The sequence below is a fragment of the Acomys minous genome (genome assembly GCF_964271855.1).
Source record: "Acomys minous genome assembly, chromosome: 13".
Classification (NCBI taxonomy): Eukaryota; Metazoa; Chordata; class Mammalia; order Rodentia; family Muridae; genus Acomys; species Acomys minous.
This window is the reverse complement of record NC_140495.1, coordinates 100,885,471-100,909,344: the sequence shown is the minus strand read 5'-3', so window position 1 is coordinate 100,909,344 and position 23,874 is coordinate 100,885,471. Positions and strand designations below refer to the sequence as shown.

The 23,874-nt window shown below is 39.9% G+C and overlaps 2 protein-coding genes across 2 annotated transcripts in view; one reads left to right on the top strand and one right to left on the bottom strand.

Moving 5' to 3' along the window:
* The window catches only part of PCDH15 (protocadherin related 15), a gene marked incomplete at its 3' end in the record, with an annotated part of 1,334,501 nt that overhangs the window by 227,149 nt on the left and 1,083,478 nt on the right, over positions 1-23,874 (bottom strand). The window contains exons 17-18 of the mRNA XM_084754693.1: positions 23,591-23,784; positions 15,644-15,776 (exon numbers count right to left, since the gene is read on the bottom strand). Of these exons, the coding sequence (XP_084610819.1) occupies positions 15,644-15,776; positions 23,591-23,784 (327 nt within the window). The remainder of the gene's footprint in view (positions 1-15,643; positions 15,777-23,590; positions 23,785-23,874) is intronic.
* Positions 10,383-10,804, top strand: LOC311580738 (large ribosomal subunit protein eL43-like; the record flags this gene model as incomplete). Its single annotated transcript, XM_084752409.1, has 1 exon — positions 10,383-10,804. The coding sequence occupies one exon, from the start codon at positions 10,383-10,385 to the stop codon at positions 10,755-10,757; it is 375 nt and encodes a 124-aa protein (XP_084608535.1). The 3' UTR covers positions 10,758-10,804.

Below are 23,874 nucleotides of genomic sequence, written 5' to 3'. Positions count from 1 at the left end.
ATCCCTATAAAATGCATACACAATTTTTAAAAAGACATTGAGAGATCAATTTTCAACTGCACATGGGCAAACAAAAAACTCAGAAGAACTAAAACAATCCTGCACAATAAAACGTCACCTGGAGGAATCTATATCCCTAATCTAAGGCTGTACTATAGAGCAATAGTAATTAAAACGTCATGGTACTAGCATAGCAATAGGCTGGCTTATCAACAGAATAGAATCAAAGACCCAGAAATAAATCTACATACCTATGGACACTTGATTTTTGACAAAGAAGCCAAATCTATACAGTGGAAAAAAGATAGCATCATCAATAAATGGTGCTGGTCTAAGTGGATGTCTACCTGTAGAAAAATGCACGTAGATTCATATTTATCACCATGTACAAAGTTCATGTGGATTAATGATCTAAACATAAAACCAGAGACACTAAATCTGTTAGAATAAAAAGTGGGGAAGAGCCTGGAACTCATTGGCACAGGAGATAACTTCCTGAACAGAACACCAACAGTCTAGGCTCTAAGGTCAACAATTAATAAATGGGACCTCATACAGCTGAGACTTCTGAAAGGCAGAAGACACTGTCAACAAAACAAAGTGACAGTCTGTAGTCTGGGAAAAGATCTTCACGGACCATACATCTGACAAAGATCTAATATTCAAAATATATAAAGAACTCAAGAAATTAAACACCATCAAAACAAATAACCTAATTAAGAAATGGGGTTCAGAGCTCAACAGGGAATTCTCAATAGAGGAATATGGAATGGCTGAGAAACACTTAAGGAAATATTCAACGTCCTTAGTCATCAGAGCAATGCAAATCAAAATAACTCTGAGATTCCATTTTACACCTGTCAGAATGGGTAAGATCAAAAACTCAAGTGACAGCACATGTTGGCTAGGATGTGGAGAAAGGGGAACACTCCTCCATTGCTGATGGGAATGTAAACATGTATAACCACTTTGGAAATCAATCTGGCGTTTTCTCAGAAAATTGGTAATAGGGCTACCTCAAGACCCAGCTATCCCACTCCTTGGAATATACCCGAAAGATGCTCCACCATACAACAAAGACATTTGCTCAACTATGTTCATATCAGCCTTATTCTTGATAACCAGAATCTGGAAACAACCTAGATGTCCCTCAGTCAAAGAATGGTTAAAGAAACTGTGGTACATTTACACTATGGAGTACTACTCAGCTATTAAAAACAAGGAAATCTTGAAATCTGCATGCAAATGGATGGAACTAGAAATGATCATCCTGAGTGAGTTAACACAGACCCAGAAAGATACACATGGTATATACTAGCCAAACATGGATGTCCTCTGAGAGTCTTCCCTTAGTGGGATATTGGGACAGATCCTGGGACTTGCTATTGGGAATCCAGGTGAGAGAGGTATGGGATAATGTGGAATAGAAGGACCTGGAACCCTACAAGACCATCAAGGCTGGTGGTTCTGGACCCAGGAGAGCATACACAAACTACTGTACCAACCAATGACAATACACGCTGTAAACCTAGACTCCCTAATCAGATCTAGCCAATAGACAGCGCATTCTCCACAGTTGTGTGGAGAACGGGGACTAACTCTGACATGAACTCTTGTGCCCCCCTATTTGACCACTTCCCCTTGGTGGTGCAGCCTGGTGGCACTCAGAGGAAGGGGAAACAGGCTACCCAGATGAGACCTCATAGGCTGTGATCATGTGGTGGGGGAGGAGGTCCTCTTCTGTCACAGGCCCAGGGGAGGGGAATAAGGTGAAAGAAGGAGGGATGAGGAGGAGGAAGATACAAGTGAAGGAACAACAATGAAGATATAATCTGAATAAATTATTTAAAATATCTTTTATATAAAAACCCAAACAAACAAAAGGGAAGGCATTCCTTAATACTCATCTGAAGCTAACATTATTTTGTTGACAACCCCAGAAAAGTGCACACACACACACACACACACACACACACAGAGACAGACAGACAGACAGACAGACAGACAGACAGACAGACAGTGAGACAGACAAACACACACATACTCACACCACACACACACACACACACTGAGAGAAAGTGATAGCGACAGACAGAGAGACAAAGAGAGACAGAGGCACAGAGAGTCAGAGACAGTCAGAAAGAGAGAGACACAGAAAGAGAAAATCAGAGAGATAAATACAGAGACATGCACACATACAGACAACTACACACAAACACACACACACACACACACACAAACAGCCACATGCATACTCATACCACACACACAATGACACACATATACAGACAACCACACACACACCTCACAGAGACACACACATAAAGACAACTCCCCAAACATAGAGACATACACACACACACACACACACACACACACACACACACACACACACACTGAGAGAGAGTGACAGAGACACACAGAGAGACAGAGATACACACAGAGAAAGAAAGATAGAGAGACAGAGAGAATAAAAATTTAAGGCCATGGGAACTTAATGGACACAGAAGCAAAACTTATCAAAAATACTCATTAATAAATCTGAGAGCACATGAAAAAGACAATTTATCATGATCCACTGGGATTTATCTCAGGGCATCAAGTTTGGATTAATAACAAACAGATCAATAAATGTTATGCCTCCTAGCAATTCAATAAAAGAAATGGCATGTTCATGTCGATAGATACAAGAAAAACATTCAATAAAATCCAATATTTTCATGATAAAGCTGAACAAAATTTGTATATATGTAACACTTCTGAAATATAATAAGACAGTATATAAAAAACTATAGCCAGCATCACATTGAATGAGAGGAAGTTTAAGGTGCTTTCTGAACAGCTGGGAAGAACACGGATGTGCACTTTAATCACCATATTCCATAGAGTCTTAGTCCCATTATGATGAGAAAGAATAAAAGAAACACAGATGGGAAACTGGAAAGTCAAATTATTCCCATTTGCAGATGAAATGATTCTATAGATAGAAAATATAAAGGTTCCAACAAAACAGTATAGCATGTGACAAATTTATGAGCATTTCAAGATGCAAACTTATAAGGACCCTTTTCCCAAGCCAACATTGATGTTAGCGAGGGAGTATCCCACTTAGAGTGGTTATGGTAACTCCATAGGAATAAATTTCATCAAGGATGCAGGTGCTTCCTCCATGACAAAAAAATTCAAGATACTGATAAGTTTTACACACACATACACACACACACACACACACACACACACACACACACCTTTTATTTATGCTATTTTAGAAAAAAATTAACATGTTCTTATTATCCAGGAAAATTTACATATTCAATTGCAATTCCCATTAACATATTTATGATATTCCTTACAAATGGAAGCCCAAGGGGTTTCAAAAAGCCAAAGAAGTCTTCAGAGAACAAAGTCAGTGCTGTCACAATCCCTTGGTCTCATGATTCACGGCCTGATTGAGTCAGAGTGACAGCGTTTTTGTAGGTTAAAAATGGATGCTCATAAACAGAGGGAGGAAGTCCCCTTCAGTCACAGTCATAGGGGAGGGGAGTAAGGGGGAAATGGGAGGGAGGGAGGAATGGGAGGATACAAGGGAGGGGATAACAATTGAGATGTAATATGAATAAATTAATAAAATATGTTTTAAAAAATGAATGCTCAGACCAGTGACACATCATGGAATACAGAAACAGACCCACACATCTACTGCCAAGAGAGTCTCTCCAGGGTTGTCAAAAACAGCACTTTGGGAAGGATCACCTCTTCAAATAAGTGGTACTTGGAAAACTGAATTTCAATATACAGGAGGATGAAATCTGATGCAAACCCCCGCAGGGACTCAGCGTGCCTTAGAGACCCAGATGAAGCGCTTGAGACTACGAGGCTACCAGCAGCAAACACAAGGCACGCTTCCCCGGAAGTCTGTATAGGTAACAAATACATGTGGCAATATATCAAAAAACAGAAGGACAAAAGCAAAATAGACAAATATGAACGCATAAACCTGAGTCTTTTGCATAATGGAAAGTCTCTCATGGGCAAGAGGAAACGTTGCCTTCCATGCACACGAGAGAGGAGTAATACACAGAGTCAGGAAGGAACTCAAACAACAGCAAACACTTCTGATTGATCAAAATTGGGTAAAAGATGTGAACAGGTATTTCTCACAATCCGAAACAGAAAATGTCAACTGATATATAAACAGGTTATGGTCCCAGAGTCATAAAAGAACTAAGTGAAAACCAAAGGCCCACTCTTGCCTCATTCAGCTATGATAGCTATTCAGTGCAAAAATAAAAGCAAATCCTGGTAGTAAACTTGAGTCAAGGGCACTCGCATATTACTGCGGTAGGTGTAAGCTACCACAGCCATTAAGACAATTGAAATAGGTCTACATAAGTGTGTGTAATATGCTTGTGTCTGTTTGTACATGTGTGTATGAAATACATATGTACCTATGTGTAAGTGTGTGCATTTGTGTGCTTGTGTGTATGCATGGTTGTATGTTTATGGTGTATTTGTTATGTTTGTGTGTATACATATACGAGAGAACATGACCTCTTACAACCCCACACATGACCTTTCACAGCCTCACACATGTGTACACATTTGTGTATTATGTATACATATACATACATATATAATACATGATAAATGTACATAATATGTACATACACACATGTGCTTATATGTGTGTAAATGAATGCATTTGTGTGCATGTGTTTGTGTAAATATCACTGTATGATCATAAAAACCAGAGCTTTTCATATAGCTTAATCCATGGCTGACATAATAAAATGTAAAACAATCATAGCATCCCAAATGCAGAAACAGTGTGCCTTTGATTTATTTTCTATTTATTTATTTACTACTTTAATGACTCCTGAGAAAGCATCTGTTATATATCTGTTGATGTTTAGGAATACAAGGTCCTCCTTGGACAGAGTCATGAAACTAAGTCCAATGACACGGACATGATCTCCTACAACCTCACACATGAAGACCTCGGCTGAATAGGGTTGTCCCCAGGAGGGAAATATCAAGAGTGGGCCTGTGTCCTTGCATGAAGAGGACTGGGGGTGAGTTCTTCTTCACCCTGCCCCTGCCCCTGCCCCTGTACAAGAAGACACAGTGAGGACATTCTGGACCCTGACTATGGTGGCCATCTGACCTCACACGTCTCCATCTCAAGAATTTGGAGAAACATCTGTCAAGTTAAGTAAACCACCTGTGTTTTGAGAGGGCAATACTTCTTACTATTTCAGTGTATGGGCTATAGTAACAGCAATGGTTTATTATTTTTTGAATAAAGTTGAAATATATACTTCATTTGATATAAATCAATAGATGAATGCGTTCTTCTGGGACAAAGAGGGGCTTTCTTTATAGTAAAATAGCAGCTCATTGATGCAAAATGAACACTGTGGCAACAGTAATGATAGTTTTACTTATACATCACCAGAAATGTTAAAAAGAAATACTTGAAATGAGTGAGGAAATGTAATTGATACACTTTACAGTAGTTCAGAAAATATGCATTTCCATTGCTGTGTATGTGTGTGAGAGGTGTAAAAAGGGTCTTTGATATTTTGGAGTTGGAGTTACAAGCAAGTGTGAGCAGCCCAATGCTGGTGCTGGGGACTGGACCCAGGTCCTCTGCAAGAGCCACAAGAGCAGAACCACTGAGCCGTCCTTAATGCAGTCACGGCTTCAAAGCATCCACAGTGAAGTCAAGTAAGCTCTCTGTCCCCTGAGAGAGGAGAGAGAGCATCACCCAGTGTTCTTGCCAGAAAACAGTGACTCTGCGGAATTAATAACCAAACTAACTGCAGGGACCATGTATTAAGTAGCAACTGTCCAGGAGTCTTAAAAAAAAAAAGTCAGCGTTATAGCAACCTAGGACGTTTCAGCTTGATGATCCTAAAGAAGAGGCAACTGTGCCAGTATGGGGTCTTGAACTGTGCATATGTGCTATCAAGGGCTTTATATTAGCATGGGCCCTGGACTGTGGATCGCATTCACTGGGGCTTTATTAGAGGAGTAGTGAGAGCTGCAAGTAGTCAGAGGGCTATTAGACTGTAGGTACATGTCTACTTATTTCTTGATTTTAGTGTTGAGTTATAGTTATATAGAAAAGAACCATTCTTTTTTTTTAAATATATATATATAAGAATTGTAACTTGTACCCTTTGATGAGGATACAACATCGTGCTGACAAATTATTTCAAAATTATTATTCTGTAGCCATCTCTTCTGTACCTTTTATGTTGTTTCAAAAGAGAGATGAGATTAAAGGATGCCATGTATATTTATGACATGGTAAAATGGCGTATTTATGTTATGAGTCAATTGTATGCAAATATTCACATAGACACATATATGCCTTACATAGTCACATATGAGTGACTGTGAAGGGGAAAACATGGAAAGAAAGGGATGAATGAAAAGAAGGGAATAGCAAAAATTAAAAAAAATTAAAAAATCTATTGTATAAAATAAATAATGTGAACACATAACACATTTTTAAGTACAAAAGTAAGAGAAAATTGTAGACGAAGTGTAAACTTCCAGGTCATTTTATCCTGCTGTGTTTGGTTCTAGTCTTTGCATTTTTCCATCCTGCCTCACAGGGCAGCTTTTGGGTCCAAATCACCCAGCAGTGTCCAATCAGACACAATCAAGTGTGGCAATCAAGTGTGTGGTGCTTTCTGCCCATTTGATTACCCAAATCAAAAATAAACTACTTTTATTTTGGAGGAAGGGAAGGACTGGCTTTATTGAAAAGCCGAGTCCATTTTTATTGTGCAATAATTCTGCTTCCCTCCCTGAGCTTTGTACTCTTAAGCTGCAGCATTTAAAAACAAAGACGGCTGCTTCTTCTTGTGAGAGGTGGGTCATGTGTTGCGCAGGTGGGTCACGTGGTGTACAAGTGAGTTACCTGTGTGAGTAAATCATGTGTGTGAGTGGGGAAACAAAGACAAAAAGATGTTTTGCTTTATGATTTTCCAAACTATTGGATTTTAAAAGTCTGTATCTTAAATATATATTTACAGTAAGGACAAGAGGCATGAAATTGAATTCTTTAGGATTCTTGAGTAAATTTAAACCTTCCAATATAAACAATCTCTGATTTCTTTAATCCTCAAATCATTTTCTCAGCTGCAATCCTAGGAGAAAAGTGTGGGAACCCCACAGGCCCTTCTCCAGATCAATGGGGCTCACATTAATTTCACTAGAAAGCCGACTGCTGCTAACTGCTTCTTGAGTGTTTCGTTCTTTTGTTTCTTTCTATCTATCAAAATCTCAGGGAAATAATGGCATTTACATACTTAAAGTTTAATCAGCAAGAGGCTGGCAGAATGTGAAGCAATCAAGAGCTTCAAGATGCTCAAACACACTCTGAGATTTATTTAAAAAAACAAAAAACAAACACCACAGCATAGCAAGATTCTTCACCGCCAGATTATTAAAGATGGGATTGAAATGTCTCAAAGAAATCTCACCTATAAGTAGTTCCCTCCACAAATGTTCTACCTCAACTCAGGGTACAAATCAGCCCTGTTTTCACTGAACTTTAAAAAGGGCAAAATGGTTTAACTATGCTTACTGCAAAACAAAACAAAACAAAACAAAACAAAACAAAAACTAACTAACCAGCAAAACTTATTATGTCACCTACATTAGACAATTTAGTTTTTCTTTGAATCATACAGTAGTCTCCTAGCATAAAACAAATGGAATCGCTCACTTTCATTTACAGGCATAGTTGAGTTAAAAGTCATTTGTAAAAAACAGATGCACCTATACAGGGGGAGGAGGTCCCCCTCAGTCACAGTCATAGGGGAGGGGAGTAAGGTGGAAAATGGGAGGGAGGGAGGAATGAGAGGATACAAGGGAGGGGATAACCATTGAGATGTAATATGAATAAATTAATAAAATAAAATAAACAGATTTGAAAAAAAAAACAAACAGATGCACAAAGACAGGCCCAGCGGTATCTCCAGAGAACTGGGAAGTATCACCTTTAAAGTAGATATGACAAAACCTGTCAAACAAAGCACTCAACATATGACAAAGGTAAATCCAAAGCATCTTTTGCTCAAGTGCCTGAGAGGTACAGGGTGTCCTGCCTCTACACGAGTCTCCAGGATCTCCTGTGATGCTCTGTTAAAGATATTGTATTGGGACATGGAGATTCCCTCTGGGCAGCCAGGACCATCTCCATCAAACAACAGAGGCTGTGGCTACCTAAAGAAAATAGGGTCTCGTCGTCATGGCAACAAACAATACAAGGATACTAGAGCGAGAGAGAGGATAGAATCATAACCATGGGCTCTCACTTGGGATTCCAGCCATCACTCCCTCCTGCCCTTGCTGCGCGTGGTCTTGAAGGAAAGGCTGGAATACTGTGGAGTTCACCCTGGCATCTGCCCTAAGTTACTTCACGGTGTATAAAACAGCAGCTTCAGGCTGCCTTTGGCACTATGAGGACGTTAGCGCCTTGTGTAGATTAAAAGATCGTCAACTGATGTATGTTAGATTATCTTGTATGGGATTCTCTCTCAGGAATGTTCTTGATAATCAAGCCATAAGTATGAGATTTTTCTTAAGGCTGTAAAGCAGAGGCAGTGATGGGTAGATGTGTTTCACAAAAATCTTCTTGTTAAATTCTGTTTTCAAAATGACAATTATAGAAGATGTGACCTGTATAAAAATGCAACATCTAGCATCTGGGTTAGATTATTCTGCAAGTGAAAGAGGAAGTGATGGAGCATGGCTGCTTTAAGTGTTTCCCAAACAGACAGAACTAGTGTGTGCTGTTACAGGAGGATTGAATTGTTAGAATTTATATATATATAAATCCTCAGAAAAATGTAAACTACTTTTGTTAGGATAACTTAAAACGTGAACTTAAAAGGATAGTTTTAAGACCAGTCTCTATGTAGAGATATTTTTACTTTTTTCTGGCTTTGCTCCATATAAAGTAAATGTGTATTCTGCCAGTGTTACTAGGATAGTAATGCTAAGGTCACAAGAATACAATTTGCTACCAATAGTTCTGTGTAGTGAGATATCTTAACATCTAACTTTGTATGCATTTGTATTTAAAAAGCTACCAATATAATGCTAATGTCATTCAATTGAGTCACTATGTTGCTTGGATCAGAAATTCACTTTTTTCAATCATTTATTCATTTTTTAAAAAAATAGAATAAACTATAATAAGATAAAACAAAAACTATCATTTCAAAGTTGGACAAGACACACCAACAGAAGGAAAAGAGCCCAAGAGAAGGCATAATAATCAGAGATCCACTTGTTCACACACCCAGGGATCCCACTAAAAACACTAAACTGGAAGCCATAATATATACACAGAGGGCCTGGTGCAGACCCGTGCAGGTTTGCGCAGGCTGCTTCATTCAGATTCAACTTTATGCTTCTGACAGAAACTGTCCTTCCTCTCAAAACCTGTAATAGAAGCTACAGAAGTCTCTGACAAAGGCACATTAGTGAAAGCACTATTGGAAATGTTGCTTTAAGGGGTTGGAGTGAAGGCTCAGAGGTGAAGAGCACTTGCGCACTCACTGCTCTTGCAGAAGACCTGAGTTCAGTCCCCAGTCCCATGAGCTACAACTCCAGCGTCAAGGGTCTGACTCCCTTCTGACTTCTGCTGGCTTCTGCATGCACATGGTGCACACACATGTATACTCAGCACACAGACATACATACACAATCAATCAATGGGTACTTTTACAAAGAAATTTTATTCTTTGTGATTTTTAAATGTATTAATTTTAATCAACATGGAATTATCAATCTGTAAAAATATGATCATATCACTTACCCCCATCCCTGTCCCTGCTCTGTCCCCTCCCATGACAGTAGAGTCTTATGCTACTCTAACTCCCAATCAAATTGGTGGCTTCTTTATCATTATTATTGTTTTGTACACACACAAATACATAAACATATAAATACATAAATATCTGAATTAAAAACTGCTGAGTCCATTTGGTGTGACTTGTGTGCGCATGATTTCAGAGTTGACCGCCTTTCATTTAATTATTTATAGTCAAAGTTGTTCAACTTTCTTAGGATCTTGATCTAGTTGTAGTAAAATTGTAAAGTGACTGGCTATTTAAAACAAATTGAATATTTTGTGTTTGCTGCTAACTTTGACAGTGGCGGCATCAGGGGCACAGTTAGTTTCTATTTAAGCTAAAATGTTATTGATAACAGTTCTGGTTAAGTGTGGTTAGCCCGCTTTTGTGCCAGGCAATAAGGCTACTTGCGGACCTGGATGCCATTTTTTAATCGTAATTAAAATGCTGCAAAATGTGCATGTTTCTAAAGTGTTTTTTCTGAGATCAAAATTTGATGAAGCAATGTACACTAGAACTGGATTTTCTGGGCCTGGGGCTTCAGGGCTCCTTAAAAAAGATGTTTCTGCTCTTCGGGCTCTGGCTTCGGTTCCGGCAAGATGGCGACACGCACCAAAGAAGGTCGGGCTTGTCGGGAAATACCGGACTCGCCATGGTGCGTCCCTCCGGGAAATGGTGAAGAAAATTGAAATCAGACAGCACGCCAAGTACACTTGCTCCTTCTGTGGCAAGACCAAGATGAAGAGACGAGCCGTTGGCATCTGGCACTGTGGTTCCTGCATGAAAACAGTGGCTGGTGGGGCCTGGACCTACAACACCACTTCTGCCGTCACAGTGAAGTCTTGCATCAGAAGACTCAAGGAACTGAAAGACCAGTAGAAGCGCTACCCTTTGAGACTTGCCTAACTTGCAATAAATGGGTTAATTTAAGTTAAAAAAAAAAAGATGTTTCTGTTCCTAATAACATGTTTTAAAAGACTGCTTCTGACTACTTAAGACGCTGAGTGCTAATAGGGTCAAGTTTATGGATTTCAGATCTAGTCAGGAGCTATGTAGACAAGGGACAGCAGCTGGTGAGGTCAGCTGAAGGCAGTGGGACCGGGGAGAAACACTGAAACTGTGAGTTGTCTTGGGACTAACCAGTTTGGTTGACTGACTGGAAGTGGGGACTACAGAGAAAGTGGAAGTTCAGGGGTGACTTGAAAGGAGGTCTGAGAACTTGTGAAATGAAGATGCCAGTTAGTGAGTTGGGGGGTAAACGCAGGGGGGGCCTTGTTTATCTTGGGAGGAAGAGAGTTAGTGTCAAGTGCTCGGTCCAAAGTAAATTAATTCTGAGATTCCGTGACATTACTGTGACAGTTATCCCACAACTCCTTCTAAGAACAGAGCGGTGTGCCCCGTGTGTGTTGGAAATGCTGCCTGCCAAATGGCTTTAGCTGTCACTCCATGCGGCAATTGAGTCTTCCAAAGGGAGATGCCTTGCATAGGGCCAGGCTGCATCTTCCTGCATCCCACTTCCTGGGTAACCCTCACAACTCACAGCTACTGCCCGCCTCAGCTCTGGCTTCAGCGGAGTCCGCTAGACAGAACCGGCACTTTGATGAAACTCAGTATCTCCCAGATTCTGATACGCCTGCATCCTGCTCTCTCTCTCCCCAAAAACGATGTTCAGAAAGGCCTACTCTTGAGGGTCAGGGAAGATGCTCAGTAGTTAACAGCAATGACTGCTCTACCAGGGGACTTAAGTCGCAGTGCCTGCATGGTAGCTCACAACCATCTGTACCTCTAGTTCCAGTGACTTGACAACCTCTCCTGGCCTCCACCAGCACCAGCATGCACTTGATGCACAGAAAAACATGCAAGCAAACACTCATACATGTAACACGTGTGTGTGAGCATGCATGCACATTTAAACTCCATTCCACCCAAGAAAGAAAAATTTCTCTATGACTTTCCGTTAATTTTGTTCAAGAAGCAGGCAACGGACATTATCAAACAGCCTACTCTCCTTTGTTTTGCTCCATCCTTCCCTGTCTCCCTTTTACTTATTTACCATCTGTCTATCTATCTATCTATCTATCTATCTATCTATCTATCTATCTATCATATATATAATCTATCATTTATCTATCATCTCTCATGTATGTATGTATGCATGTATCTATCTTTCTATCTATCTCTACCATAATTTATCATCCCTCTCAGTCTATCTATTATATTTCTACCATCTGTCCATTTTTTAATATAAACTACAATTTAGGCTTGGAGCTAGATAACCAATATCATTATCTCACACATTTTAGCTGTGGCTTCTGCACTCCTGACATTATTCCTCTGAGATAATGCTAATAACGAAAGAGCCATTCCAAATCTGAAATGTAGTGCTAACGAAGGCACACAAATAAATTTCCCACCACACAGACTGAAGATAAAGGGGGGAGGGAATCAATGCACTTCCTCCTCTACACATATAGGAGAGGCAGGGCAGGCCACCAACGGGGATAAATGGCTCCTGTCATCCATGGGATGGCATCTTCAAGCCCAACCTTCAGTTCTCATCAGGACAGTAACACGTGAAGGAACTTGAATGCTCAGAGAAAATATTTGATCACAGAAGAGAAAAAAAATATTAAAGAAAAGCACCCAGCACAACACTGTCAATTATCTGGTGCACGCCTGTACCCAGTGCACCGTGTTGAGTGAATCATAAACTCCTGGGTCATCTTCAGGGCAAAAGTACATCCCATTGTATAAGGAATATTTGTCAAATAAAAAGGGGAAGAAATGAAAGAGGAGAGCAAGAGCCTGAAACTTCTAGAGCACTTCAAATGTCAGAAAAACAAATTAGCACCTCTGACGGGCCCCGAGCTGTAGACGGGCACAGGTAGGACAGCCTGCATTTGATTCAGACTGTTACGGGAAAGAATCAATTCTGTAGCGAGGTCAAGGCAGAAGGGCATTTTTCTTCAAGACTAAAAATAATGCTGCCTTCAGGCATGTGGGTTAAACTCCACGGCGTTTTGAAGCCACTATTTAATATGGATAAAGATGGATGGAAAGCACACTGCAGACCCACATAGCAACTCTGGAGGGAAGAAAGTCCTACCCCATGTCACCTACGGTTGGCATGAGAGTGAGAAACGGAGGTCTGAGGGCAGTTTTCCTCTCTGGAATACCAGCCCCATGATAGTCTTCACACAGAGAGGAGACCACAGCTTCCTAAACAGCCTTAGGGAGAATGAAAAGGACATATTTAACAGTGGATGTGCGGCTGAAAGCCAGGACCACTGTAGCCGCTAGATTCTAGGTTTCTCCCGAAGCAAATCCTTCACTACCTAAGGCCTTTCCTTTTCTTTTTGTGTTGGGTGGCACCACCACATGGGTAGAAAGCAGAAGGACAGAGAGCTGCAGGCACCACCGTGCCTCTTACATGTCCTCTTATTGCAAGACTCTGGAGGAGTAATTTGATGGACGCCTTTCAACTTAGAGGTCATGAGTTTAAACTGTGCCTCAGCGGACTATGAACAAAAGAGGTTGGTAGTCTTTGAGGAACCCTTGATGGTGACACCCTTATTCCTTCTCATCCATCCCGCCGCCACAGCTGTGTTCTTTCTTTTGCTTCTTCCAGAAACACTAAGGGGAATAGAAATGTCATCGCAAGTAATTTTTTCCCCAGCCTTTGTGCCAAAGAAATGCGAGATATGAGAAAAGCAAACTCGATTCATCTTGAATGCCGAGTTAGTGTTATTCTCTTATAACAAGGTTCCAAGACCTTCCTGAGATTTACTGGCATAAAAAACCAGGCTGCCTTATAAGCAAATGCTATGGTTTATCTTATACAAGGCATATTACAAAGGGAACGTTGTAAGGGAGGATTTAATTGTAAACCATGGATAATTTCTTGACTGAATATTTAAAGTTTAAGATTTATTATGTTTTTTGTATTTTTTGTTTTGATAAATACTTTCTCATGGATGTGCTTTTTATTATTTTATTTAAATGAATGTATATTAAGGTTTATTTTCCCCATCCTTAGAATAATATGGTTAGCTGTTTTGTCTAACTGGATAAGTGCTATATATTTTTAATTTGCCCATTAGAATTCTTGATATTTTATTATTACTGATATTTCTACTTGCCTGTAGTTTTGTGGCCCACACATTCTATTAGTAATTAAATAATACCTTTTGATTGTGAGCCTAGCCTTTAACAGCTGACCTATCTCTCCAGCCCTAATATTAAAAAATAAAAAGGAAAACATCAAGTCTTGTGGATAACATCAGTAAAGTAAATATTAAATGAAAACCCCAGAAGAGCTTGGGAATGCCAATGGAATTCTGGCATTTGGATAGCCACAGGATGACCCTGCCACTGTGAATGAGGTGGTCATAGGTCATATGGATGTAAAAACATTGAGCAAAAAGTAGCTGTGTCCTATGTTGAGGCTGGGGTTTTCCTTAACATGTTACTTTAATAAATGTCTCTTAATGTCAAGTCCAGCTTCCTGAATACCTCTACCAGAAACTATGCCATATTCAAGCAACACCAAGAAACATGAAGTCTGTCCTATGAACAGGTAAAGTAATGTCTTATGACTAATTTTGATCTTTTAAAGGAAATTTATTAATATTTTAGTGGGCACTAGTAATTGTTATATCTAGTATGACATTTTTGACACAACATACAAATACACACACATGCATACACACAGAGACACACAAACTTAGATACCACACATACACACATGTATATCTACACAAGGCACAGATTGACACATATACACAAATACAGACACACGAACACATGCACACACATACACATGTACACACACATGCACATACACTAACACAGATACTTAGATACATCTGTACACACACACATATACACAACTATACTTTGTTCATACTGAATCTTTTTACCCTGCGTTAAACAGCATCTTTTACTTTAATGTCATATATTAAAGTGTAGGAATATATATTTGTATCTGAGTCTACATATGAGATAAAAAGTGGTATTTCATTTTCTGTCTTTCTCTTAAGTCCTCTTCTATACGCCACTTCCTCTTCATATAGTTTTTTTTTCTGATACCATCTACATCACTCTTTAAACCAGAGACAGTTAATTATTGACAGCATATGCAAAACAGATTGAAGCCACACACGCAGTCAACGGCAAACCTGGAGTGCTTCAGTATGCTCTGGTCAGTGACATGTAAATCCTGAAAACCAAGCTATTCTCTTATCAGAACCTCATACTCCAGGCACCTTGAGCTGTAAGTAGGAATGTCATCCCAGAGCACCGTTTCCATGCCAACGAATACCCTGAAACACGGCCATTAACACATATCTGTGGCCATAGGGTAAAAGGAAGTTTGCCTCGGCCTCCGAATGCCACCGTCAACCGGAGATTGGATGACATTGCAGCAAACATAAATCCAGGCGGGAAAAGCAAGGACGACGGTTGGCTGTCCTCCTCAGTTGCAAAGCACAAAATATTCACACACGCGCGTTTTATTCTTTCGTTCTCTCCCGCGATCACTGAGAGCAATCCCTGCCAGCCCGTGTTTAGTTTTCACCTACGCAGTCTATGAAATAGATCCGCCTATGTGGAAGGCCCTTATCCACATGCCATTTGCCCCTGCCCCTTTCTTCCCAGGCAGAAACGTCATTCGCTACAACGTAAGCAAGTGTGCGAGGGCTTCCGCCCGGCTTAGTAGAAGCTCGCGAGAACCATCATCGCCTGTGACCTCTCGCCATGTTACACACCTGGAGATTTAACAACACAGCCCCGATCCTCATGGCTTCACTGACTTCCAGGCTGTACATCAGCTGTGGGAAGCGGGGAGGGCTCTGGTTGTTGGGAGGCAGGACCTCGATGTACACGGTACAGATGGAGTGCCTGCACGGAGAGAGCAGAGAGGGGTGCTTAACGATTCGCACTGCTTCTGAAAGTTAGAAGGCAGTTTTCATTTGTTTGCCGGCTCTGCAGGACTAGAAAAATACAGCTTTTATAGAAAGCAATAAAATCATGAAAGAATAAAACAATAAAAGTTACCACCAAAATATAATGCCTTTGTGAAATTAGCTTAGTAAAAGAAAAAAAATGCCTCTAGTGCCGGTTTCTACTACTCAGATTAATAGTGTAAGTTAAAAAGCAGTGGCTGCAAAGGACAGCTAATAAATTAACTTGCTTCAACTGATTCTCCTATTTGTCTTTAATAGCAAAGAAAAGCAAACAGAAAACAAACAAAATCTTTCTGTAAACAATTGGTAATAAAAGTTGTCTTTCAGGCTCTCCTCCAATTAAATCAGGTGAAGGAGTACTGATTAATTCAACATATGTATGTATATATGTATATGTATATGTATATGTATGTGTGTGTGTGTATATATATATATATATATATATGTGCACATGCATGGCATACATTATGCACCCATGTGCAAACACACACACGAGGGTAGGGAAGGGGGAGGGGGAGAGAGAGAGAGACAGAGACAGAGACAGAGAGAGACAGAGACAGAGACAGAGACAGAGACAGAGACAGAGACAGAGACAGAGACAGAGAGACAGAGAGACAGAGTCTCACATAGAAACAAGGGACTGTGTTTTGTAAGTTCTGTCTCTGGTATCAACCACTTACCATGAAGTTTTGTTGAATGTCGAAATCAAAGTAATCCTACGGTGAATTCATGGTAATAAAACTGGCAATGCTTTACAGTTTTGAATATAATATGAAAGGCTGAAAATTATATTTAGGCAAAAGCCTTATATTGAGGGAGGATTTTCATGAAGGAAATAAAGTCACTTTATTATCATATGTAAGACTTTTACCGTTTCATATCAATTATTTTAGCATCTGTGAACCCTAGACTTTTATACAATGAAAACTGAAGAAGCAAGGTTTTCGGGGCTTATAAAGAGAAATATTGATGAAATAGATAAATGAGAAGTGCGAGTTTACGGAGGTGGTTTTCCACCATAAAATACACAAAGTATTTAAAGGACCACATCTACATTCTAATATGTAGATTTTATGCATTACTTTTAAAAATTGTATCTTTAAATTTAAAAGGCTTTCATGGTAATTATTATTTAGGGTTTAGACTTTTCTTAAAGCAGTACAGTACCCTTTTTATATTGTATTCCAATGTATTTATAATACTTATAACAATATACTCTATATGATATATTCCATATTTTCTAGGATAATTAGCCTGTTTTTCTTTAAGATTTTTAGATGAAGACCACAAGCACTGAGACCTGGCTGGCAGGTCATCCATCTGTTACATGCGTAGGTGCAAGCTGCTGTGGTCTATGTACATAGACCACACACATTATAAGCATTTCTATTAAAATGGGAGTCACTTTAAGAAATCTGTTTCTTGTATTTATTGCAGTGATGTCCGAAAGTAAATTCATTTAAAATTAAAATACATCAGAGTTTTACTATCAGTTGAAGTATCTGAATTCATTCTTATCTCTGGTTTATATTTTGTGAAAGGGCACACATAAAAAATAAATAAAGTTTTTCTTATTTCTTCTGTTGGGATATATCAAGATAGAGATATATACGCAATGGTGAAATAATCAGAAGAATTTATAATTAAAGTTTAGCATTTAAAGGTAAATTAAGACGAGTTAAAGCAGCAGTCCTCAACCTCTGCGTCACACCCCTCCGGCAAGCCTCTCTCTCTCCAAAAATATTTACATTATGGTTCATAACAGTAGCAAAATTACAGCTATGGAGTAGCAACAAAAAAGATTTTTATAGTTGGGGGTCACATCTATAGGGACTGTATTAAAGGGTCCCAGCATTGGGAGGGTTGGGAACCACTGAGTGTAAGTGATTATAAGTCACTTGTTTGTTTATAAGCTTGTAGGTGCCCATATGGAAGCCAAGTAACAGGAAGTTAGTTTTAACGCGAATGAGTCTTTCTGTGGTAGGAATGAGAGGATTTTTAGCCTTAGCTGGACCTGACCTGGAAGCTGTTCACCTGGGTCTACTGCCCCTCACAACATGCTTGGCAGTAGTCACGGTTAAGTCTCAGGAATCTGTTGCTGTTGTTATTTGGTTTTTTGAGAAGGAGCCTGACTACTTATCCGAGGCTGGCCTTGAGTTAACGTGATCCTGTCTCCATCTCATGAGTGTTGGGGCTATGTTGGCCCCCATCCCCAGACCTCTTTGGTCAGCTCTGTAGGCAGGTAATACTTTATTAGGCTTTTGTTGCCCCTCCCACTCCATGACCCTGGCCTGAGGCAGAGAACAACTCTTGTCCCTGCTCTTCCCTCTTTCTGTCTCTGGTCCTTTCTGTGACAATGCAAGGGGTGGGATGGCTAATTATGTTTCCAACATTCCTTCAGGACTTATCTCTCAGGGTTGTTGGGGAAGATCGTATTTCAGCCACACTTCTTTCATCTTTCCCATCTCGGCACTGTGCTGTGGCATATTTAATAAGTGCCAGTCCTTTTTTAGTGTTACTGCCTTTTAAAATGAGATCTCCTCTCTATACCTGATGTCAGCACAGTGTCAGAGTAAGCGTTCCCAAAATTGAATGCCCATAGCATTAACAATAAAGTGATGACTTAATGCGGCAATAAACAGCAGTAATTCAACAGCACAGTTTAAGCACATAGTAAAACAGGGCAGTCGCTAGGTAAATAATAACATTTTATGTGAGTATCTCATATTTTCATTTATAGCCAGTCCTAAATGCATAAAACCAAGCTTCTTTCTATCCATATTTTACTTTTGTAATAGGGCGAGTATGATGCAGATAAATTTTCATGTCTAAAAATGAAAATCATGAAGCTTTATTATTCTTATTTTGTAGCAAAAAGGTCAAAGCAGAACAAAAGAGGCAATGCATTTCTAAGACGGTTTTGTGACTTAGTCACGGTGAGTCAAAGTTTTTGTGAGTAGGTTGGTGCTCCCCTGTCACCATTAGGAGTCCTGTCTTGCCGAACATAGTGGTGCATGCCTTTAATCTCAGCACTCGGGAGGCAGAGGCAGGCGGATCACTGTGAGTTCGAGGCCAGCCTGGTCTACAAAGCGAGTCCATGACAGCCAAGGCTACACAGAGAAACCCTGTCTCAAAAAAAAAAAAAAAAAAAAAAAAAAAAAAAAAGGAGTCCAGTCTTGCTAGAGGGTGCTCTCGTCTGTCTGTCTCCGAGACTCCCACTACTAGGGGTCTCAGCTAGAGTCACCCCCTATCCTCCCAAGAGCCTACCCTGCTGTAGGTCTCCAGCTTGTCTCAGAGGTGCCCCCACCCATGGGTTCTTTTCTTTCTAAAAGCACTGTGTCCTCCCTTCCCAACTCTCCCCACATCCAATACCCACCCTCATTTCCCTCAGCATCACCTCGCTGATCCTGTTCCCTCTCTTCAGCCGCTTCTGCTGTCTATTTTATGTCCCCTTAATAGTAAGATTCAAGCAGCCTCCCTTGGGCCCTCCTTGTTACTTAGCTTCTTTGGATCTGTGAATTATAGTAATATTTGCCCTGTACTATATGGCTAATATTCACTTATAAGTGAGTACATACCAGGCATGTCTTTATGGGTCTGGGTTATCTCACTCAGGATGATCTTTTCTAATTCCATCTATTTGCCTGAAAATGTCAAGATTTCCTAGTTTCTAAAAGCTGAATAGTATTACATTGTGCAAATGTACCACAGTTTCTTTATCCATTCTTCCACTGAGGGATATCTAGGTTGCTTCCAGATTCTGGCTGTTATGAATAAAGCTGCTATGAACATAGTTGACCAAATGTCCTTGTTGTATAGTGGAGGCTCTTTCAGGTCTATGCCCAGGAGTGGTAATAGTGCCAGATTGATTTACTATGCCTACAAGATGTTCAAGGATAAAAATAAAGCAGAGACTGAGGGAATGTCCAACCAATGCCTGGTCCAACCTTAGACCCACCCCACGGGAGTGAGCCAATCCCTGCCACTATTTATGACGTTCTGCTATGTTGTCAGATGGGAGCCTAGCATAGCTGTCCTCTGAGAGGCTTTAGCAAGCAATGGATCAAAAACAGATGCTGAAAATCACAGCCAAACATTAGACAGAGCATGGGGAGCCTTGTGGAAGGGTGACAGGAAGGATGGAAAGGTCCAGAGGAGACAGGAGCTCCACACAAAGACCAACAGAGCCAGCTAACCTGGGCTCAGGGTGGTTTTCAGAGGCTGAAGCACCAACCAAGGACCAGGCATGGACTGGTCCTAGGCCTCCTACACATGTACACCCACTGGGCAGCTCAGGCTTCATGTAGGCCCCCTAGTAAGGGGAGGGGGGCTGTCTCTGACAAGAACTCTGTTGCCTTCTTTTCGATCACTTTCCCCTGATGGGCCTGCCTTGCCAAGCCACTGTGCAAGAGGATGCACTCAGTCCTGATGTGGCTCAATGTGCTGGGGTGGCTGGTAGGGTGGAGCTCCCCTCTTCTGAGAGGTAGGGGAGGGGAAATAGGGGGAAGAGGAAGGAAGGAGAGGAGAGGGGGCTATGAATGGGATGTAAAGTGAATAAATAAATAAATTAAAAATGTAAAAAAATAATTAAAAAGAAAAAAAAATGTCACGTTGAAGCACCTAATTTGACTAGCTAGGTTTATAAATTTAAATAAGCACAAACATGAAGTAAAGTTACCAAGCTCATTAACAACTACAGACAAAGCAAAAAGGTTTCATAATCTCATAATAACAGATTTTGTAAAGGTTTTCTTTAATTTATCTGATGACTCTGAATATGAAAGGTCCTTGCATTGTTACAAAGGATGATGTCTTGTACTAAATCCTTACACACTTGAAGTCTTGAACTCAGACTACAAAATTCAAATATTTAATTACTTATGCCATAACTGAGACTTTATCCATTATGAAATGTATTTTTTTTATTGTAAAGGACAAATAAAATATAATGAAGGAGGCCCAGAAAGATAGACCTGATGTATTTTGTCTTTGGAAAAGTCATAATTTAAAAAGATAAAAGGGCCTAACTTTCTAATACTATAATAATAATCATCATCATCATCATCATCATCATCATCATCATCATCAGGATGAATGTCAACTTGTATAATGTGCTTATGTAATTCTATGTTATTACTTGTTTCTATGATAAAGGTGACTGGGACTTATATTATTTTTTTCAGAAAGACCTAAACCAGACACATCACAATGAGTCTTCCTTTGTACCCCATTAGTAACTCCTACAAGGTCTATACTTATAGTTCATTGTTCACGTAGTCCATTCTACACAATTGGCAGAAAACGCAGAAGTATACAGAAGCAGAAACTTCATATTTCCGTCCAACGCAAGAGGCCCCTTATCAGGAGCTGATAACAGAGCTTCCAGCCGCAATACATGTTCACAGATGCAACACAGAAGGCCTCCCAGACGGAGAGGGGGCATTTGTGTAACTTCCCAGAGCGATACAGAGAAAACTGTAAACATGGCACTAGGGAGAGGGAGTTTGATGAAACAGAAGGAGCTGTTGATGCTGGAGTACATATGAACTTCATCCCGACAGCAGAATAGTCAGTACATTGAAAGCAGAGCAGTGGTAACAGTCCAATGGTCCAAGCCGTCTCATGATGTCTTGCCTTCCCCTGTGTCCCTGTCTTTGCCCTTGTTTCCTCTCCTGATGCTCCTTACCACTCCTGCACTTGCCTTTATAGACATCAAGAGACCATTATCCCTTCAAGCCTCCTTAGCCTTCCTTTTATTTCCAGTGTTTTCCCCCCAAGACACAAGGAGTCTATTTTTGTCTATATTACCATGTATAATTATTTTAAAGAATGTATATTGACAATGGAAATTTTTATATTGGAGAGCATTACTTAGTCATGAGCTAATCAAGTACTAACTTGGATTCCATGACAAAAAAAAAAAATAGGAATATAGGATAATGCCATATCATGTGTCAATCATTTTAATGGTCATTTTATGAGGAGTACTTGGGATCAGGGACTGTTTTCATACTTGGTAGTAGTAATAATTCTTTACAGGATTAAACAATATTTATTCAAGTTAATTGGGCCATATAAATATATTAACTAACAAACATTGCTAGAGTAAACGATGCCTTAATATTAAAACATTTTAACCCTTTAGCTTCTCTCTCTATTTGTGCTCTTATCAAAGTCCTTAACATTCAATGAATGACTCTTACTGTTGTCACCCTGAACTTGTGGACACCTCACTGGGCTGGAGTAACATTTTATCCTAGGTTTGAGGTTTAGTGTCATTCAAATTAAAGGAATCAAGCTGTCACACTAAAAAAAAAAAAAAAAAAAAAAAAAAAAAAAAAAAAAAAAAAGGAAAGAACGAAAAAAACAAAGAAAGATCCTCCTTAATAAGATGCGCATGCCACTGTTGCTGGTGGTGTCCAGCCATAGCTATCCATCCTTTTTATGTTGGTAACTTTTAAATATCACCTTCCGTTCAATGGACAGCAAAGCCTCCCAACTCTTCAGCCCACTTACCACCTCAATTTGAAATTTTATTTCCCCTGCAGAAAACAGTGAATAGCACTGAGTAGCAGCAGACATTATCATAGCCCCCCCACACACACCCCAGGTAGAAAGAGTGAATGTGTATTTTATTCTCTGATGGCCCACGTGATGTCTGCATAATATGTTGGTGATACAGCGGTGGTGAGTGGTAGCGGCCTTTCATGTGATGCCTGATGATGCATCATAAGACAGTCCTTCAGCATCCAACAAGACTGATACCACCAGTAGGATGGACACTCTCTTCTGAGGATAACATTGTTTGAATGCCATTTTAACTTGAGTAAAATCCTATTACTGACTTAGTCTACTGAGACAGAGTTGAGTAACCCACACACAGGAAATGAGCAAGCTGAAATTTCTCTGGTATTATTCATGAAGTATAGTAGTGTCCCCAATATGAATTTTTGATCATGCATTGTAGACTGTTGTTCTAAAGTAGTAAAAGAAAGACTTGGAGGAAAGAATTGCTACGCTTTACATTACATATTATCCTGAGCAGTTCAATGAAGTCTGCTCCTCCCCTCTCTGTTCTGCCTTGACCACCAATCAGCCATTTTCCCTGCAATCCAGATTCCCACTGGATGTGTCTTCTCTTTCATCTTGCAGCCTTCTGTTGGTGGGACTTTGTTTCAAGTAACCCTTATTTTAATTAATAAAGACTCGAAGGTGTATGTGTGGGATGCTGGAAATGTTGTACTACTATATTGCTATAATAATTGGATTTCATCATTACTGTTACTGCTCTCTATTTATAAAGAATATTATACATATGTGAGCATGTAAGAAAACAGCATGTATACATACATATGATCATACATACATATGATCATACATACATACATACAAAATGAACACATCAATAATTCCCTTTGTGAGTGATATCCAGGTTGGTCACTGGAGGTCTTTAGCCTATTACTCACAAATAAAGAGGCAGCAACACAATCCATGGGTGATTTAAAACTTTGGAATATAGTATATTGATGTGTTTAGTCATGCCAGATCTATTAAGTACAACAAAGTCCTCAATTAAAAAAATTATGTATTACAAACTAAACTGAAGACTATTAAAGGCCTTTATAAAAGCTTAGCTGAAAGCAACAAAAGCTGATTGTTTTTTTGTTAATAGTAGCCCCTCTTAGTATTCATAGTATATAAATATAATCATTTTTCTCTAGAAGAACTGTATGGCCTGGTGGGAGTCACCTTCTCTCTGCAGGCGGGGCGTTGTCCGAGGCCTGCACTGTAAGTGCGTATGTCCGTCCCACGATCAACTCCACTCCTGGCGCAATGCTCACCAGCCCCGTGGTCCTGTTGATCACGAAGTCTCCCTGGGCTCCCACCAGTATTTCATAGGAGATCTCCCCGTTAGAGCCTTCATCAGCGTCTACGGCTGTCAGCTGGAAGTGGAAAACCACAGCACACGTTTTGTTAGGATTCAGCCTTTCTTCACTGTGCTGCTTGTTTTCCCCCCCCAAACACCAGGAGCT